General features: G+C 40.5%; 1 protein-coding gene across 1 annotated transcript; it reads left to right on the forward strand.

Moving 5' to 3' along the window:
* The first annotated feature begins 7,176 nt into the window (after positions 1–7,176).
* Positions 7,177–17,600, forward strand: PM20D2 (peptidase M20 domain containing 2). The gene is made up of 7 exons (XM_053460653.1): positions 7,177–7,738; positions 9,729–9,877; positions 10,970–11,112; positions 11,696–11,850; positions 12,724–12,859; positions 13,676–13,783; positions 17,011–17,600. Exons 1-7 carry the CDS (start codon positions 7,301–7,303, stop codon positions 17,208–17,210), a joined length of 1,329 nt encoding a protein of 442 aa, XP_053316628.1. The 5' UTR covers positions 7,177–7,300; the 3' UTR covers positions 17,211–17,600.
* The last annotated feature ends 4,230 nt before the right edge of the window (positions 17,601–21,830 follow it).

Raw genomic sequence — 21,830 nt, forward strand, 5'->3', positions numbered from 1 at the left:
CGTCTTATACGCCGGAATATACGGTAATTTATGAAAAAAAGAAAAACTCTGAATATAAGACTACCCTATAGGAAAAAAAGTTTTACTAGTAAATATTAATTCACATGTAAATGATTATTTCATATTTTATAAAAACTATGATTGAGAAAAATTAATTTCTTGTTTTTATTTCCTTTTATTTGCCCCCCAGTTATGCACATCTGCCCCCTATATGCCACTCTGCTCCCGGATATGCCTTATACCCACCTATATGCCACTCTGCCCCCAAATATGCCTTATACCCCCCTGTATGCCACTCCCCCCCCCCCAGACTTACCAATGCATCCCCAGATTTGTCCTCCGTGCTTCAGACTCCCTGGTGTCTAGTTGAGGCAGCCGGTGGACGTCTGTGCGATGCACGTAGACAACCTCTGCTGCTACCTGACACTTCCGCCAGGGCTTCTATGACTGAGCACTGGAAGGTCATGTCACGTTGGCACTCTGTCATAGAAGCTCCAGTGGAAGTGTTAGGCAGCAGTAGAGGTTGTCTGCGCGCATTGCGCCAGAGAGGAGGATCCAAGTCCCCTGCAGCCATTTAAAAATAATTATGCAGCATCACCTCCAGTTCCAACAAAATGTAAAAAAAAGTACAAAATATATATATTATTAGCGCTGTAATCCTTGCATGGAATAAGATAAGTAAAAAAATGTATGGTTTTATGGGGTAAATTGAATTGGCCGGGTACAAAGATGGGCGCAGACTAATCGAAATTTATTGCAGGGGCCCCTCCCATTCCTAAATAATGAGGCATTCAGCAATACTGAAAAGGCACCCTGGGCGCACTGTGACCACAAGAGATTTTGCCTCTTGCAAGATGGCACGCCTCATTAAAAAAAACCCAAAACATAAAAGTTATTAAAAGGGTCTCTCCAGGTTCTGTATTCAACCATGCAAGTTAATGGAGCCCATTTTACTTATCACAATGTGATTAATAAAATACATTACAAAAATAAAATAACAGTCAGCTGTAAATTCATACCTAAATTCAACGTACAATATGTGTGGGAATAACACACAAAAAAATACTACCACAAACCTTGACAAAGGCTGGTGGTAAAATTTGTGCATGTACAGTGTTAAAATTCCTTCACAGCAATGTAAAAGACTTAATGCCAGTTATCGCAAACGTCTGATTGCAGTTGTTACAGCCAAGGGTGGCACAACCAGTTATTAGGTTGAAGGGAGCAATTACTTTTTCACATGGGTGGTATAGGTTTTGATGAACTCTTTAACCTTCAATAAATGAAATGATTGTTTAAAAGCAGCATTTTGTGTTTACTCACATTGCCCTTGTCTTATATTAAAACTACCGGTAGTTTGATCATTAATGACAAATAAGCAATAATATAAGAATCCAAGATGTTTTGTGTGGATTTTTTTAAATTCTGTTCAACAGTGATCTTTAATTGAATATTTTATTTTTTGTTATTTGATTACAATATATACCATATATATTTGACATGGGTTGCAAAATAGAAGGTGACCGTGAAATATAATTCACAAATGTTTAAGGTTTAGGCTACACTTCCTGGTTCAAATAACCAGAAAAGACAGAAGTCATTTTAAAATGACTGTACCCTGAAAACCAGGCCCCCTTAACATCCCTGGCTCAGTATCCATAACAACCAATTGAGGTTTGAGTCTTTACAGCAGAACTATTTGGCAGACTATATGGGCTGAAAAGTTATGTAAAATCAAAATTATGCTTCTAATTCCATGTGCACTCTCTACTGCTCTTCGGGAGGCTTGCCACCTAACACCTACATCAAGTAAATCAGGAATTATATACATCAACTGCTTACATTTTTATCCAGCTGAAACAAAAAAGATGCAGTTAATACAAAACTCACTGTTTATTTAAATAGGCATTCCTTTCTGGGACTCCATCTTCAGTCAATGCAGCCATTAGAAATCTTGGAGTCCAGCACATGCTTAATGCCTGGGCCCCCATGCCCCTCCCATCAGCCCACTCATCACTCCACCGTATGCTCCTCCCATAAGAACACCTTATGAGAACGGTGGTTAGTGGTGTCTGGGTGCAGTATTTATTAAAAGCCCCCCTACGGCTAACGTGCACACTCAGTTTAACACACACTCACTATACCACTTTATACTCACAAACACACATTCTTTCTCATGCAACTCCTCTTCTCCCATCCAGGCACCACTAACCCTAAGCTCACTCCTAACACTCAAACACCATACGCTGACACAGAAACTCACAATAACACACACAGATGCTACAAACAGATGCTTACACAATATATACCAGCATACTGTAACAGACACTAACATCATATGCTCATAAAATCTTACAATTGCACACACACATGCTAACAAGATACACAGTCATACAAATGCTATACAGTAACACACACCATATGTACACACACTAACACTCACATACATGCACACACTATCCAACAACATACACTAACACACACCCAACACTATCTATCTATCTATCTATCTATCTATATATATATATATATATTCTTCAGGGAAAGCTTTCCACAAAATTTGTGAGGTCAGGCATTGATGTTGAACAAGAATGCCCAGCTCGCAATCTCCTTTCCAGTTCATCCCAAAGGTGTTCGATGGGGTTGAGGTCAGTGCTCACGTTTTTCAACACCAAACTCACACAACCATGTCTTTATTCTTTATGGACCTTGCTTTGTGCACTGCAGCCCAGTCATGCAGGAAAAGAAAAGGGCCTTCTCCAAACTGTACCCAATGTATAGCATTGTCCAAAATGTTTTGGTATGCCCCCTTTATACTGTCCTTCCCAGAAGAGTATAAGCTGTTATAGCTGCAAGGGGGGGGCAACTACATATCAATGTCTATGTTTTTAGAATGCAATGTCAAAAAAGTCCCTGTTGGTGTAATGGTCAGGTGTACCAACACTTTTGTTCAAAATGTTTATATAAAACATACACATTGACTAACACAATACAGTACACATATACACACAGTGCTGCCTCTCTACTCAGTGGCATAACAAATAATGCCAGTGGCCCCCTGTGAGACGTAAGGTTGTGACCCTCAAGCTCTTCCTACACACACACACTAACATACTTACACAAACAATCCTATATACGTATACACACAGAATAACATTTCACACACACTAACATACTAACACACTTACACATGCATGAACATACGTACACAGAGCAACATATTGACATACTTACACGCATATTAACATACACGTACTAACTTACTTGCACTCATATACAGTAACATTCCTACACACACAGTATCATACATACACAGTCACAGTACTTACACTAGCATAAATACACATACAGTAACATACTTAAACAGACTAACAGCTTTGCTTTCACACTCACACATACTAACATACACACAAATAGCAATATACTTACACACACTAACTTATTTATTTACACACACACAACCTAGCTTTGTTGTCTCAGGAGGCAGGAGGCCTGTGCCCTGCTCCCTTAAAGTCCGTATACGCTATGTCTGAGCACTGGAAAATGATGTCATATTCTGGTGCTCAGGCTCAGTGTGTTGGGCCTAAGGAAGTGTGGCCTGCAGCACCAGCCTAGCAGTACGTCCAGGGAGATGGGTTGGTGGAGCTAGTCCTAGGGGTGCTAGTTCCCTGAGTGCCTCATTTACACTTCTTTCTCTACTACTGCGGTAGTGGAGACACTGCAGCCTAGCAGGGGGTTCGACCTCCCTGCTCCCACTCTCACAGTTAGGGCCCTTACACTTGTATTAGTTGTACTGGCCCTGCATCTAGTTTAAAAAGCACTAACTTGGTGCAGCCAACACAGATGGTAAAATAATTACAATGTAGGTACCGTATTTACTACATAATTCTCTGATACAAATAGATCAGACGTATGTTTATTTAAAATTTGAGTTCTGATTTATAGGATCAGCACTGTCATTTTGAACACATGATCCTGGAACAGGCAAAGTTGTTTATCTGACACTGTCATTTACACCATTGACAAACTCCAGTAGGTTTACATAACGTGCTAATAGTAGAGGTGAAATGCTATTTTTGTATATCACAAATTCTAGACTATTACGCAATCTGGCTGCAAGATGCAACATTTTACTGATCTGTAACTGGAAAGTCAATAGACATGTTTACTGTGTAACACAAAGTTATCTAAAATTATCTAAACAAAAAAAGGAAGCTGTTTAAAATAGGATAAATCAGAAGCAGCAAAAAAACATAATTACTATTTATGAGCAAACGAGAGAACTGGACCCCTCCATGGTATATTTACCAGTCCAGCAATAAAAAAAGTTGGAAGTTAAATGATTTTAAAAAAGGCAACATACCCCTCGAAAGAAAGGGAACCAAATATAAAATAACATGGATTAAATCCTTCAAGCATTCCCTCTTGAATGATGGAAAACTATTACCTGAAGTTCTCAAAATACAGTGATTAAAATATACTGGTACTAAAATAGTTGCTACTGTGTACACACTGAACGTAAATCATAGCTCTCCTGGTTTAGCATTAAATCATTTAAAGCCCCATTGCCGTCATGATATGAACAAATATTAAAGCCAATATGTCATTACACTTGTATGTCCACCTGTTTTGTTTTTGGCAAGTCGATCCTTGTTTACTTCCCCAACATATGTTTCCCTCTGGAATCATACACCTCAAAGTTAAATGTGTTGTGAAAGATTGTGCAGTGCTTACAACACACACAGTTCAGAATAAACAATCACGTGCCGTAATTTTCCGACCAAATGATATACTGTTATTTTCAGGATAGGTACAATCTCTGGAAAGTATTCCCATTCTTTAAGACGTATGAGAGAAATGTCAGAGTGGTCAAAAATGAAAATCAAAATATTTTTGCATTTTTATTCATTATAAATTGAACTTGTCAGAGGGCAGTGCAACATTGCTAGAAATACCCTTAGAAGCTATGTAGACCCCAAGGATCTCACTGTTACTATAGGGTACGCTGATGATATTATGGTGACACCAGAAGACACTTTTAAATGTTTTATTTATTTTATGTGCTCGTATCATGTAGTAGAAGCATCAAGGAGCAACAGCTGCTCATCCACAAAGCAATATACCACACACTCACATGGCTGCTGAGTGATGAAGCACGTACAAATCGGCTGTTCTCTGTAGCATCACTCACTACAGAGATCCAAAGTGCCACTGGAAGCAACATTAGTAGATGCACTGTGCATCAAGAGCTTCATGAAATGGGTACATAAGCTGAAGATCACTATGTGCAATGCCAAGCATTGGCTGGAGGGATGAAAAACACGCCGCTGCTGGTAGTCTGGCGCTTCTTTTTTAGGGTTAGGCCTAAAACCAGGGCATCTGGTTGTAGCATACAAAGTCATTTTAGACAATTGTATGCCCAGCAGTGTGTGTGTGTGTGAACTGTATTGTTATGTTAGTCAGTCAGTGTATTTTATATACACTATATGGACAAAAGTGTTGGGACACCTGACCATTACACAAACAGGGACTTTGTACAGTCTAAATACATAGACATTGATGCGTAGTTGGTTCGCCTTTGCAGCTATAACAGCTTCCTGGGAATGACAGTGTGAAGGGGGCACACCAAGACATTTTGGATAATGCTATGCTTCCAACCATTGTTCCTGTGCATAAAACAAGGTCCAAAAATACATGGTTTGACAGGTTTTGTCTGAAGGAACTCCAGTGACCTGCACAGAGCCTTTATTTTAACCCCACTGAACACCTTTAGGATGTGTTGTAATGTTAATTGCAAGCCAGACCTTCTCATCCAACTGCTGTGCCTTACCTCACAAATGCACTTTTGGCTGAATGGGCACTAATCCCCACAGGCATACTCCTTATTAATGACCACGGTTTTGGAATGGGATGTCCAACAAACTCAAATAGACGTATTTAATGTTATGTTTCTCGCTTTATCTTTAACTCAAGAGAAAAAGACGCATAGGATAAAGCAAACGTATACGGAAATGTGCTCGCTGGCTTGCACAACCATTCCAAGAAGTCAGATTGGACCCCAGACTCATGATCAAAGTGCTTCCATTCATTTAAATGGAAGCACTTTTCTGCTACCAATTGCCTAATTCATGAAGCCAAGAGGGGCATAAAAAACTGAGAGGTGGTGTGCTGCTGTTTTGCACTCTTGTCAAAAGGTACTTTATTTTTTACATTTTTATATTGAGGTTAAATAATGCATAATTAATTACTTCAATGTACATTCTTCATTGGTGGGGCAGCAGATTAGTATTTCTGTCATAGGTTAAAAGGTTTGTCTGTGCATAAGTTAGGTATGTTGTTAAATGGGCACCACTCATATACTTGAAATATTATTTTAAAGGCACTTCCCAGCCTGCATATACACTTTAATGCATACAATAGCAAAGAAGTTCCTTTAAATCTCCATTATGTTCCTTTTGAATATTGAGTTTTTCATCGTACCCTGTTATCTTCTGTACAGTATGTACCGTATGTTAGGTCTACTATTAGTTTGTGTAAGAATAGTGTGCTGGATGACCTATAGGACATAACTATATGATCTAAGGTTTTAGCATTGTTGGGACATTTCCCTGAGAGAAGGGAGATCAGGGTTCAAGATAATTGTCAGCAAGAGCCAACGTGCAGGGAGAAGAGGGGCTGCGGGATTATGTTGTGTGGAGGAAAGATAGGGCATGCTGCATCATGCTGTGTATAGAAAGAACAGTGTTGTGCAAAGAGATAAGGAGAAAAAAAATAAACGGAAAAAAAAGAACGAACAGGGAAGAAGAAAACGAGAAAAGAAAGAGAGGAAGGGGAAAGAAGGTGGGCAATGAACAGAGAAAAAAAGCAGAAAGAAAGGCGATAGTGGGACGTGGTAGAGAGAAGAAAAAAAAGAGGCGCACGTAATTTTAGTGACAGGCTAGTATTTTAAAGGTTTAGTGTCTCCAGACTGAAGGATTAACAGAGCATAACATTCTCCTACAGCGATTACCACTAACATCTGTCTCCCAATAGCTATTTCTCCTGCTATAGCTTCCAAATAGCAGAGAATAACTCCTAAAGGCCTCCTCAAAACTACCGAATAGGGCTACTAGAAGCAGCACTCTCGTGACATGCATACCAATGCGGCCCGGGGACATTGGACGCAGCTGCCGCCGCCACCACCACTTGGTGTTCGGGCCAGGAGCAGGTGCTCGTGACGTCACCTAGTGGCTCGCGCCACATAACTTCACCCGACGACACAACCCAGGATTTGTAGAATCTGACAGACGGTAAGCGTGCCATGGAACCGGTAAAGCAACTGCGTGCAGGAATCGGGAGCGGGGAGGACGCAAATCTCTTGGAGCAATGCAAGCAGCGGGCATGCGAAGTCATCGAGCAGGAAGCCGAGCAAATGCAAGCGCTGAGCCAGGATATCTGGAGCCAGCCAGAGCTGGCTTACAAGGAGCATCAGGCCCACGACCGACTCACACAATTCTTTTCCTCACGCGCGGGATGGGAAGTGCAGCCGCGGTACAAGTTAGACACCGCTTTCCGTGCTGACTGGGGGCCGCAGGGAGACCAGGCTGCGTACCTACACGTTGGCTTCTTGTGCGAGTACGACGCTCTACCCGGCTTGGGGCACGCCTGTGGCCATAACCTGATTGCAGAGGTCGGGGCTGCCGCCGCCCTGGGTCTGAGGGGCGCCCTGGAGAACCTTCAGCCACCTCGAGCTGTCAAAGTACGTGTGAGCGCCTTGCTTGCCGCTGTTGCCATGGTTACCGCATATGTCACCCCCGATTTCTTGGACATGGAACACGACCTTTGTCCTGTAACTTGTAGTAATAGCTTTTATATGTTAACTTTTAACTCCCATGATACTCATGAACAGTCTGATCTAATGTCACTGCCACTTGTTTACTCCTGTTGAAATTGATAAAAGTTAGCATACTGGCTGCATATGTGATATTTGTGTTATATATATATATATACACACATACACTGGTCTAAGAGATCTGGTCTGTTTAAACAGTTCTGAGTCTTTAAGTGCAGAGTCCAGGTATGAGCTGTGCTTTCCTAGGATTGTATTTTGGTCCAAGTGTCAAATATTCTTCACTCCCCTTCTATGCTTTGCTCTTCCAGTGTGCGTTTACATCTTTTACACTTCGTCTATATCTTGATTATATCTGTCATTTTGATAAGTTATAGTAAGCGTTGAATTCTATCCCTTGGTGGAGGGTATGGGTGGTAGCCTTGTGAACGGGCAAGCACAGCTTTTGGGCACACTGCAGGACAATGCTTTGAAATGTCTACAATTCAAGAACTCTGTGTGAGATTAGAATGATGGAGGTGATGGAGATTAGAATGATGGTGGTGATCTAGATTAGAATGATGGTGGGTTTGGTGCTTTTTTTAACCACAAATCTTTGATATTATTAGTGTCCAGCATGTTTGCCGGATTTGCCTTGGATCCCAAGATCTGATTTCATCCTCTTTAGGTATTTCAGCCATATGTATTGCAATCATAGCGATGATCTTGTATTTATGAATCAGATAGAGTAGAATGTATGGGTTTTCGTGAGCTCCCAAATGTTTATAATATGATACAAAAATGAATGCTCTAGACATTTGTTAGCTTGCTTGAAGGGACGGTTTATTGCCCTGCCCACTGAAGAAAAATGCTTGTTAAAGTACTCTTTTCATATCAGATCATAAAGTATGTCCCTGTGGTGGAAGCTGCAGCTGCCCTCTTCTGTGGTCCTACAATTCTTACCCCTTGTCAATGCATAGTTTTAACACGCATGAGCATGGAGATCTGAATAGGTGGTAAGTATTAGGACATTCTGGAGAATCTCCCCCATGCATTCATGGGGGGGGGTACATTATGGCAATTTAAAGTAACCTCGCCAAGTGCATAAGATGGCTACAATGTCCAAATTATAGATGTGTTATTTTTTTTTGCATTAACGCCATCTCTGGCTGCTGGCTAAGCTTAAATGCCACTTTTGTTGATTGCCGCCCCCTATTGACCAAGGTAAGCAGCTGCTCGAAGACATCATCTGGAAGGAAAATTAATTGCAACATCATTTTTCCACTCTTTTCTATCCATGCTGGCCAAATGGGATCCATCAGGAAATACGTATCCAATCATGCTTTCTGTTTTGCCAATCAATCAGTATGCTTAATAAATTAAGTCAACATATAAAACAGCCTCAGGTATTGAGTTGATGAACATTTCTCTTGGGTAGTTCAATGTATCATGTGAAAGCATTGACAGGAACAATTGTGATTTATAAGTCTTTAAATACTTATTAGTTGACATTGTCTTTGTTGATGTTGATCTAGGCTCTTTACAAAGGAAATAGAATGTATGACAAATAATGGAAAAAAAAGACATATACAACAGATGCAGTTTTTTTTATAAACAATTCAGTGTTTGTATAGAAAAACTTATTTGCACTTCTATATTTATATTAAACCCCAAGACTGAGCAAAGTAATTTAAACTCAAATGCCTTTTTGTTATTTATAAAAGTTCAGGCCAGTTTACAGACACTGTGACTTAAAATTACTGTGGGTTCTCGTAGCGTGCCCTCAAGAGCAAGAGCAAGCGGTATAATATTCATACAACGTTTTAAGATTTACCGTAATTATATTTTGAGCATAGATTCTAGATTTTGTAGAATATATCGCAGGAGAATCATTTAGTCTTTTGTATTCATCTTGTACTAGGTGACCGTTTTGGGTACACCAGCTGAGGAGGAGGGTGGAGGCAAAGTTGATCTTCTCCATGCTGGTGCATTTCAAGGGATGAATGCAGTGTTCATGGCTCATCCAGGACAGGACGACGCAGCCTACCTGCCAGATGTTGCAGTACATGAGTGAGTGTAGCATATTGCTTATAACTACTTATCTTGAGGGTAGCTGCTTGAAAAGTTATGCTGTTGAAGCTTGCCCCAGCTTATTGGAACTTCCATATGCCCCCTAAAACTATTCATCTCCTCTAGATATCACTGCCTTTTCCCTTGCTGGCTATTCAATGTCTGTTTGGCCATTGTAGATGAACACCTATTCCTAATGTCTCACAATCTACCTAGCTGAGCTGCAGAAATTCTTTCAGAACAAGCTCAGGTAGCCCACTAGCCTTATTAAGGTATGCTTTGCAAGTCGTTTAATTGTGGGTAAAGCTAACACAAATGGCTGCACAGATTTATTTTGAAGACACTAATTCTATTAGTATGGAAGAGTAAGGAAATTCATACAAGCTTCCAGTGAAAGTTCTGTTGCATGTATTATCATTAATCCAACCCATTTAAAGCAGTGGTTTGTTTTAAAAACAAAATTCTCTGGTTTTTTTAATCAAAGCTAAAACAGGCAGAATGTAATGCATGAAGGAAATGATGGACTAAACTGGTACCCTGAAAACCGGTGACCCACCTGAACCGCTCCCAGAGTACAGCTTTGATATTTTAGACAAAAAACTCTAATTTCTAGGGGTTATTATGTCGTCTCATCTGTGAGATTGGCTGCCTAAACCTGTAGAAGCAGGTGGATACATGTGGACAATAAATATCCTCAGTTTCCTTGGTAACTGACAATACTATTGTGTATGTCTTAAATAAGGCCTCAAAACAAATGGTTTAATACGTTGTTAGTAAATATATTGAAACTATTTGAGCTTTGTAAAGAGACCAACAAAGAACTGACCCCACTAGCAGTTCCAAATAGCATCACACAACACTGGAAAGAGATGCAGTTGCTAGATATCACTGCTAGATATTCAGATGACCTCCTTGGGGTGCATGGGACATGCAGAATAGTAGATGTCCTCTTTTGTATTTTGCATACAATGTCTGTACAAAAATGTTGATTATTAAGCCATTTGTAATTATATTCCATCAGATTGTGATTCACTGAAAATTGTTTTGTTGATTATTTTTGTGTTGCTGTATGGATGGCTTTTTGTCTCCTAGTGTGACTGTGAAGTATTATGGGAAATCTTCTCATGCTGCTGCATATCCATGGGAAGGAGTAAATGCTTTAGATGCTGCTATTCTTGCATACAACAATGTGTCTGTCTTAAGACAGCAAATGAAACCCACCTGGAGAGTTCATGGTGAGAACCCGCTTCTTGTCTTGTTTCATATGCCAGCACAAGCCGTAATAAAAGAAGTATGTATACCTTTGCTTAGTGTCTTACTAAAACTTGTAGGCTGAGTGTGTGCACATTTAAGGCTGGCTCAAAGTTATTATACAACATATTTGCAGGTTTTTTTTTATATTTGCAGTTTGTTTTATGATGGAGAAAGGTACATGCCTAATAAAGACAGCATAAGGAATCCTGAGTCTTCACCTATTACATATACGAATATTTTATTCCACGGAGACGGTTGTACTGCTTTGAAAAACTGGTGTTGGCTAAATGTAAGGGAGACACGGCTTTACACCTGTAGGCAATTCAGCGCACAAATTTACAAATCTACTTAGGGCCAAGATACAAAAGGGGGCAAAAATAAAACACATATCACATTGATACCTATTTGCATATCAATGTGATTTATTTTAAACCCTTCCTTTTTTTTCCTTCTTCTTCTTCTTCTTTTCTCTTTAAATAGTTGCTCATGCTTTTTGGAATACATTCAGCATGCACCTTTTGGCTCTACAACAAGGATTGAATAAATATTGTTTTTGTTTTCCAGGAATAATAAAAAATGGAGGCATCAAACCAAATATCATTCCCTCATACGCTGAATTAGAATTTTATTTGCGCGCTTCATCCCGCAAAGATCTCCTTGTCTTACAAGAAAAGGTTTATGCTTGTTTTAAATCTGCAGCTGAGGCAACTGGTTGCCAGGTAAATACGTAACCCGATGTTTGGACATTCGAATGGAGGAATTAGTTTTCTTTAAAAAAAATAGCATAGGTATTTGTTGTTCCATTAAATTCTCATGAAAGTCTCATATGCACTAAAAGCACAGCAATGATGGAAAATGCAGCTTTTTAATGCATAGTATAATCATTTTAAAATCTGGGTTGTATTCTTTAGCGTTTTTCTCTTCTGTAGAACACTTTGTAGAGTTTTGATCTTTTCCTCACTGGTAATACTCTGCGTAAAGCGTAAAATACTCCATGCATATGCACAGTTTGTTACACCTAGCAACCACATTTTAGGTGTTTTGCAAGCTACGGTGTGTTTAAGTGTAAAAGTCAACCTTGTGGTCATGCAAAGTATACACTTCAAGGGATTTAAACAAAAAGCTTCACAAAAGTATACTATGCATACCGTGGCTACTTATAAATATATGGAGCCATAGGATCCGTGGTATTATTACATTTTTCATGAATTGTACTCAGGTGCATGGCGACAGCCATGGTGGAAGTGAAAAAGTTATGTTATAATGGCACCTCACAAAAAGGTTATGCTTGCAACATCAAATCTGTGTTAGATAAATCATTGTTTAAGAGATGTTTTCTTAATGTCAGCTTTCTGTTTCAACATGTGCATGCACAGGCATATGGAGTGTATTCTCAAGCTCTGACCCATTTGTACCACTGGTGCATCAGGGTCATAGCTAAACCAGCCAGTCAGATAATAGCAGGGGCAAGCAGCTATTTTGCATAGAAAAATAAACATATACTGAAAAAAACACATATACAAAAATACATTTCGGTTATTAATTTTACTTTTATTTCCCTTTGATTTAATAAGTATGTATCTGGATTGCAGGTAGATTTAAGTTCTACTGGCCATGACTATGACAATGTACTCCCAAATAAAACACTAGCAAGAGCCTATCAAGAAAATGGAAAAAAATTGGGAATGCAATTCACAACAAACGATATGGTGCTAAACAGTCTTTCAGGTAAATACTAACAATCAACCCCTTCAGGACCGGGGGTTTATTACCATGTTTGCGCTAAATGACCAGAGCCGTTTGTGTTTTTTGCTATGTCTTTCTTCAACTGTAATTAGTGCACCCTCACAAATCATACATGCTTTTTTTTTTTAAGCACAAGTAGGACTTTCATTTGAAACCATATTAAGCTCGGTAATACATTGTTTTGTTTGAAATAAAATTGAAAAAGCAGGGAAAAAATGAAAAAACAATTTTTTAACAGTTTTGTATACGTACATCTTGTACAAATGTTGAACCAATGGGGAAAAAATATCCAAATATATTAATTAACTTGTCCTGATTTGGAAACAACCCTATATGGCCAGGATTTTCATCTATTTTAACCGGTATAGGGCAAATATTGCAAGGCGTGCATCACATTTTTTTTAATAACTGCAATAGTGCAGTTACTGCAGATACCAATTACCCCCCGGAAATTATATGTTTATGAACAGTAGATAAGTCATGGTGTGCAACTAGGGTCATTTTGACACTTTCGAAGCACCTTTTTTGCATATGTTTTAGATTTTGATTAGATTTTGTATAGAATATGTGCAACTGCAATATAATTGTGTTCACCAACATCCCCCAATCCTGTGTTCACTTTCTGGAATGATGACTACAACCTGCATTCTGTGTTAACTTGTTAGAGACAAATAATTGAAGTAATGATACCATATTAAACTTGCTTATTCCATGCACTGCTACAGTGTAAATTTGGCATTCATTATGAAGAAAAAAATATAAAATCTGAACAATTGGTTTTTTGTCTTTTAATTGTAGGTTCCACAGATTTTGGAAATGTGAGCTTTGCGGTTCCTGGTATTCATCCTTATTTTTATATTGGTTCTGAAGCTCTTAATCACACGGAACAATACACTGAAGCTTCAGGTGTGTTGAAAAAGTATTATACGCACTACAATAACTTCATTCCTTGAGGCTTGCAAACAGGCCAGGGATTCTGTGTCTGTAAAGAAGTAGGTTATTTTTTATTGAGACATCTGTGGTCAAGTAGGTATATTTAAAATAACTTGCTTGTTTATGGCCTTTTTTTCAAATATTAGAAATGCCTGCTATATGACTAGTGTCCATTTTGTTTTATATATACAGCGAAGGAAATAATTACCGTATTGGCTCGGATATAGGCCGCCCCCGTATATAGGCCGCACCCTAAAAGTTTGGTGCTTTTTTAAAGAAAAAGTTTTTTTCTTTAAAAAAGCACCAAAAAACATGCTGCCACTCTGCCCCCCCCGAGATATGCTGCCACTGTCCTCCCTCCCCGAGATATGCTACCACTGTCCTCCCTCCCCGAGATATGCTAACACTGTCCTCCCTCCCCGAGATATGCTACCACTGTCCTCCTCTGCCCCCCCGAGATATGCTACCACTGTCCTCCCTCCCCGAGATATGCTACCACTGTCCTCCCTCCCCGAGATATGCTACCACTGTCCTCCTCTGCCCCCCCCGAGATATGCTACCACTGCCCTCCCTCCCCGAGATACGCTACCACTGCCCTCCCTCCCCGAGATATGCTACCGCTGTCCTCCCTCCCCGAGATATGCTACCACTGTCCTCCCTCCCCGAGATATGCTACCACTGTCCTCCTCTGCCCCCCCCGAGATATGCTACCACTGCCCTCCCTCCCCGAGATATGCTACCACTGTCCTCCCTCCCCGAGATATGCTACCACTGTCCTCCCTCCCCGAAATATGCTACCACTGTCCCCCCCCGAAATATGCTACCACTGTCGTCCCCCCCGAAATATGCTACCACTGTCGTCCCCCCCGACTTACCGGAGCAGACTCCCGGGTGTCTTGCGGGGCCGGCGGGGGACATCCACGCAATACAACTTCCGGTGCCGGCACCGGACGTTGTATACGCGTATTGCGTAGACGTCCCCCGCCGGCACCGCAAGACACCCGGAAGTCTGCTCCGGTAAGTCCGGGGGGGGGGACGGTCCGCACGATGCGCTTAGACAACCTCCCGTGCCGGCACCCCCCCCCGTGGGAAGTGCTGGCAGGGGAGGCTGTCTGAGCGTATCGAGGAGTAGGATGCAGGTCCCCTGCACCGCTGCGGGGGATCTGTATCCTAACCCCGCTGCCTGCCCGGCGCCCGGGACTGCATGTCCCGGGCGTCGGGCGCTAGACCCCGAATATAGGCCGCACCCCCACTTTAAAGACTTAAAGTGGGGGAAAAAAGTGCGGCCTTTATTCGAGCCAATACGGTATTTGATCCCCTGCTGATTTCGTACACTGACAAAGACATGATCAGTCTATAATTTTAATGGTAGGTTTATTTGAACAGTGAGAGACAAAATAACAAAAAAAAATCCTGAATAACGCGTATAAGTTATAAATTGATTTGCATTTTACTCAGTGAAATAAGTATTTGATCCCCTATCAATCAGCAATATGTCTGGCTCCAATGTGTCTTTTATACAGGTAACTAGCTGTGATTAGGAGCACTCTCTTAAAGGGAGTGCTCCTAATCTCAGCTTGTTACCTGTATAAAAGACACCTGTCCACAGAAGAAATCAATCAATCAGATTTCATACTCTCCACCATGTCCAAAACCAAAGAGCTGTCCAAGGATGTCAGGGACAAGATTGTAGATCTACACAAGGCAGGAATGGGCTACAAGACAATCGCCAAGCAGTTTGGGGAGACGGTGATAACAGCTGGTGCGAATATTTGCAAATAGAAGAAATACAAAATAACTTTCAATCTCCCTCGGTCTGGGGCTCCATGCAGGATATCACCTCATGGAGTTTCAATGATCATGAGAACAGTGAGGAATCAGTCCAGAACTACACTTGAGGATCTTTTGGATCAATTGGTAACACACTACACCGTGAAGGACTGAAATCCTGCAGTGCCCGCAAGGTCCCCCTGCTCAAGAAAGCACATGTACAGGCCCGTCTGAAGTTTGCCAATGAACGGAGAACTTTGGCATCAACTCAAATCGCCGTGTTTGGAGGAGGAGGAATGCTGCCTGTGACCCCAAAAACACCATCCCCACCGTCAAACATGGAGGTGGAAACATTATGCTTTGGGGGTGTTTGAGTGGCCTAGCCAGTCTTCAGACATTAATCCCATAGAAAAATCTGTGGAGGGAGCTGAAGGTTCGAGTTGCCAAATGTCAGCCTCGAAACCTAAATGATTTGGAGAGGATCTGCAGAGGAGTGGGACAAAATCCCTCCTGAGATGTGTGCAAACTTGGTGGCCAACTACAAGAAACGTCTGACCTTGTGATTGCCAACAAGGTTTTGCCACCAAGTACTAAGTCATGTTTTGCAAAGGGGTCAAATGCAAGTTGCAAATCAATTTATAACTTATTTGAAATGCGTGATTCTGGATTTTTTGTTTAATGTATTTTGTGCAATGCTTCCTACTACCTAGGGTAGCACCAGCTGCCCCTTCCCTAAGAGAAGAGGTACTATGCATCCTTGTCCTTTACTCCCTCCTTGTGATTACCTTGTAGTGGAGGCCTTTCTGGTGGTCCTTCTTTCAGTATAATTGCTGCAGTGGTCGCCATCTGTGTGCATATTCAGGCTCAGTGCTGCAATGGAGCAAGTAGGCAGTCTCTGCCTTCACTCTCAAAAAGTGTCCATAAGCCTAGTGAGCCTAGACTTAATGCTGCCCTGGCAACTGTGAATACCATTTGTCGGTGACTAAGACCCCCCCCGGTATTCAGCCATACAGTGGGCCACTTACAAGTGAGATTTTTTTATGTCCCTAACCAGACTATTTACCCAGCACAGCACAGCCTCCTTGGAGTACTTTTTAAGGTATATGGAGTCATATCCCAGTGCTCCAATTCTTAGAGGCACACAATGCCTTTTATTGTAACGCAGATACCAACCACAGAGGAGGAGGCGACTGGGGGCGCTTCCCTAGGTTGGGCCTAGGGCAGCCCCAAAAGTAAATTTACCACTGCTGTTTGTGTGTTTAAATGTAACATACAAATATGTGTGTTTAGAAAATTAGAAAGCCCACATGCAGTATGTTACAGAAGAACACCTATGGAAAAAAGTACAGCTATTTCTATTAAAAGGTAATGCTTAAAGAAGGGGCAAATAAAAGAGGTTTTCATTAATTTTTGTAATCATTTTTTTATAGGATCCAAAGACGCCCAGTTTTATGCGCTTCGCACAGCAAAAGCTTTGGCAATGACTGCATTAGATATAATATTTCAACCGGGATTGATGGAAAGTGTTTATGAAGACTTCAAAAAAATGAAACGCATTGAAGAAAATGGCTTAAATGCATCAGAAAACGCCAGAGTATCAAGCAGTGGAGCTGGAAGTGCATCCTGTTGAATAGCCCCTTAAGAGTTACTATATGCATTTTTCTATTCATAAAAGAATGTTGTTTAATTTCTTTTTGCTACAGAATAACCAATGATCATCCAGGAAATAAGAAAATATTATGAGCTATTTTGCACCCCAAAGACCAGAACTTTTTATAGTTTTAAGCCGTGATTATTCTTTGTTCTGCATAGTACCTGCACATTAAATATTTTTTTGTCATGGGGGTTTCTTACAAGAAATATGCAAGTAAATAAATAAAATGCCAAACGCCTTTTGAATGTAACGAAGCCTCATAAGCTATACAGATTTCAAAACATCTTCAGACCCTGCTGTTATAAGCCCAGCTGCAGCCCAGATTTTTGCCACCACTTTCTTGTTTTAAAGCTTTGTTGGACTCTTTTTCTAGTGCATCGATTGTTTAACCCCTTAAGGACCGGGCTCATTTTTGGTTTTGTACCCTGTGGGACCGAGGCTGTTTTGACACTTTTGTGGTGCTTGTGTTCAGCTGTAATTTTCTCCTCACCCATTTAGTGTACCCACATAAGTTATATATTGTTTTTTTCAGGACAAGATGGGCTTTCAGATACCATTATTTTGATCGTATCATCTTATTTACTATAAAAAAAATAAAAAAAACATGGTGAAAAAAAACAAACCACATTTTATGACTTTTATTTGAAAAATCTTTTACTCACCTAAAAATGCAAGTAAAAAAACTAGCTAAATAGATTCTACTACTTGTCCTGAGTTTAGAAATACTCAATGTTTTTATGTTTTTTTGCTGTTTTTTTGTAAGTTATAGGGCAATAAGTACAAGCAGCGTTTTATGATTTCCAAACCTTTTTTAACAAGTCTGGTCAGTCTGCCTCCATCTCCTCTTTGGAACATCTTTGAAGCCCGTTAACTCAATTTAACCCATATATTTTTGAAAACTAGACACCCCAGGGTATTCCAAATGCTGTTATTTTAACCCTTTCCATGCAACAGTTATACAACCACACTTTGTCAAACTTTGTAATAGTAATTTTTTTTATTTTTTTTTTCACACAAATTGTACTTTAGTTATAGATATACAGGTCCTGGTATATGTCACTGTCAAACAACACCCCAATGTGTGTTCAGGAACATCTCCTGAGTGCTTTGATACCCGACATGCATGGGTTTGTCGTGTTGTTTGAGATTTAAAATGCCACATTTGGGAAGTGCGCTTTTTTTCTCCATTTTGGTCAGTCTGTACCTATGCCCTATCTTTGAGCTCGGCCACTCCAATTTACCCCATCAGCCATTTTTTTTTTATATTAGACACCCCTTGGGTATTTGAAGTGCTTTTATTTTAACTCTTTGTTGAGGTTTTTGAGAAATTTTAGCACTTGCTCAAAATAATAATTTTTTTTTTTAATCACATTCTGATTAGAAAGCTGGGCTCCATTGACTTGCATGGTTGATTGCAGTACCTGTATTCAACCTGCAAGTGGAGCCAGAGTTCTCTAGAGGGTCTGGAGACCATCTAGCGAACTCTTTCATCTTTGTTTTTTTTCCCGGGCCGCCGCCATCCTGCTGATGGCGAAGATCACTGGCAGCTGCGGCTGTGACCGCTCTCCGGAGTGGTCACAGCCCATCCAGAGGTAAGTGTTTTGTGTCGCTGGATGCCTCCTGATCGAGGCATTCCAGCGACACCATTTAAGTTTATGAGGCGATCGTTGATCGCCTCCTAAACGCTTTTAAAATGGGCGTCCGCCGCCATACAATGTATGGCGGCTGTTGATGCCCCAGGGAGGGGCCAGACATGGCCCCCCGATGCCGACCTCGGCCTTGCTGAATGCCTCGACATCGAGGCATTACAGTAACGCCGTTTAAGCGAAGAAAGTGATCGTTGATCACTTTCTAAGCTTATTTAATTTTTTGACGGTTCACTTAATGACCTTTGACGGTCCTGAACCGGCAAAGGTCGTTAAGGGGTTAACCTGTATTAAAAAAAAACACACACACACTTTTAGTAGACGCTGCAGTCCCAGAGATGCAGCACAACACCTGCTTAATGGTCCTATTTTCATGTGTGCTCTCTGTGCATGTGCATTGGGGTCTCATTAGAACATAAGAAAGCAGGGCGTATATGACATGGGAGGAAATGTGTTTAGTTGAACAAATCACCAGGTAGTCAAGGTGCTGTGGGACTGGAGATGAGGCAGATACATATGAGGGATTCTGCAGAATCCTTTTTACGCACGTTAATGGACCACTCGGCTATGACATGCATTAAAGTACATATTGTAAAGTGCATTATGTAACATTACAGACAAGGTATTCTATAACTGTTGCACTAACTTTGCACTGTTGACTGGAGTATTGTGGATTGAAGATGATGTTATGGGTTTGGTATGCATGGTAAAGAGGAAAGTTGTCCTCTTAAAAGGAAAACCCTACAATTCAGTTTTTAACTCCTTCATTCCCCTATAGACGTACCGGGACGTCCAAAAAAACGCCTATTAAGAAACCCCTATGGACGGGCGAAGACAACCCCCGCTGCTAGCCACGCCTCCTTCTGGCTGCAGTGTAAGTGCGTGGGATCTACACGCTGCCCCGGCTACAGGCATATCATGGGGCACAGTGGCATATAGGGGGTATAAGGCATTTCTGGGGCAGATGTGCATAACTGGGGAGCAGGTTGGAAAATAGAAGGAAATGAAAGCAACATATTTTTCTCAATCATAGCTTTTATTAAAAAAAAATAGTTTACATGAATTAACATTTACTGATAAAACTTTTTTCCTATAGGGTCGTCTTATATTCAGGCTTTCCCCCCCCCCCTAAATTAATATTCAGATTTGGGGGGTCGTCTTATAATCAGGGTCGTCTTATAATCGAGCAAATGCGGTAATTCATTTAAAAAATAATATTTAAAAAATCATTAAAATAATAATATAAATAATACTAAAAAAAATTCTAATGTGAGCTGTGATGTCATTGTGATGGCATGTTCAGGAGGTCCCTAGGAGGACCTCTAACCATTTCTGTGTAAAAAAAAAATATAAAAAATACAAAAAAAATGTAAAAAAATTAAAATTAAAAAAAAATATAAAAAAAGATAAAAAAAATTATTAAAAAACCTTACTTCCCATTGCCCTAGCATAACATCTAGCCAGTATAACCCTCCTGCCCCCGTTCACAACCCCCAAACCTGTTAAGCCATAAATTTTACAAAATTGTACACCTTATCGTATGCTCCCTGGTGCTGGGAAAGTCTGGAAAATCTATATAAATTAGGTATTTCTGAAATCAGGACACTTGAATTGATAAACTTGGAGGGGATTTTCCATCAGAGGGAAAATATAAAAAAAAAATAAAAAAAATAGAAAAACTTCTTTTTCTAACCTTCGCTAGTTTTTACTAAATTTCTCATTCTGAATTTTCAGCTAATCATCCAACTATGGTATCAAAAGAAAGCTCTATCTCTCCTTGAAAAAACAATATATAGTTTACATGGGTACACTATTCACAGGAAAGGACAATAATTGCTAAAACGACATACCGCAAAAATGGCAAAATTGCTCCGTGCTTTGAGGTACCAAAAACCCCTGGGATTTAAGGGGTTAAATTATATAAGATTATATTTCCCTGCTCTCGTAACACATCATGCATTGCCAGTTCATGTGTGGGATTTGTGGCTGGCCAAGTGGACCATAGGAAGCCAAAATGTTATTGAAGAAAAAACACTTCCGATACCTCTATTGTCAGCTACAACAGAGAAGCCACACTGCAGTTAGTGAGCATCACTTTGCTTTTTATTGAACTTCTTTAGATAATGATTGCGTCAAATGTGTCAGAATATTGGCTAAAGCAAATTAAATAGAAAAGCAAATTACTGTAAAATCTCAAACAGCTTCAGAATTTTCCCTAATTTGTAGCAATCTAAAAGTTAGTGTGCATTACTCAATAAACCAAACTTTTTGAGTGGTTAAAGAGTCCTGCAATAAACCTGCATACCTCTTCATATACAGATAGAATGGGGATTTGAAAAAATCTACACCAACATAGTGTCGTATATGCTTTATGTACACTGTTCATCCATAACATTATGATCACTGACAGGTGAAGTGAATAACACTTATAATCTTGTTATAGTGGCACCTGTCAGTGGGTGGCATATATAAGGCAGCAAGTGAACATTTTTTACTCAAAGCCGATGTGTTAGAAGCGGGAATAGTGGGCAAGCGTAAGGATCTGAGCGACTTTGACAAGGGACAAACTGTGATGGCTAGACAGTGCAACTCCAAAACTGCAGCTCTTGGGGGTCCCGGTCTGCGATCAGTACCTTTTTAGAAAGTGCTCCAAGGAAGGAAAAGCCGCGAACCGGCGACAGGGTCATGGTCGGTCAAGGCTCATTGATGCACGTGTGGGGCGAAGGCTAACTGTCACAGCAGGATATAGTGAAGGAACCACTTGCAGAAATAACCAAGAAAACCAAAGCAGAAATAAACGGGAGCAGGCAGGAGAATAGTCAGTCGAGCAAATAAGTCGGTGCAGTCAGGATGCGGAGGATCAGGCACAAGTCAGGAACCAGGAAATATGGATAGGTAACGCAGGAATGCTAGTAAAGGCTTAGATGCACTATTACAGGCAAGGTACAAT

The sequence above is a fragment of the Spea bombifrons genome, chromosome 3, assembly GCF_027358695.1.
Source record: "Spea bombifrons isolate aSpeBom1 chromosome 3, aSpeBom1.2.pri, whole genome shotgun sequence".
NCBI classification, from domain to species: Eukaryota; Metazoa; Chordata; class Amphibia; order Anura; family Pelobatidae; genus Spea; species Spea bombifrons.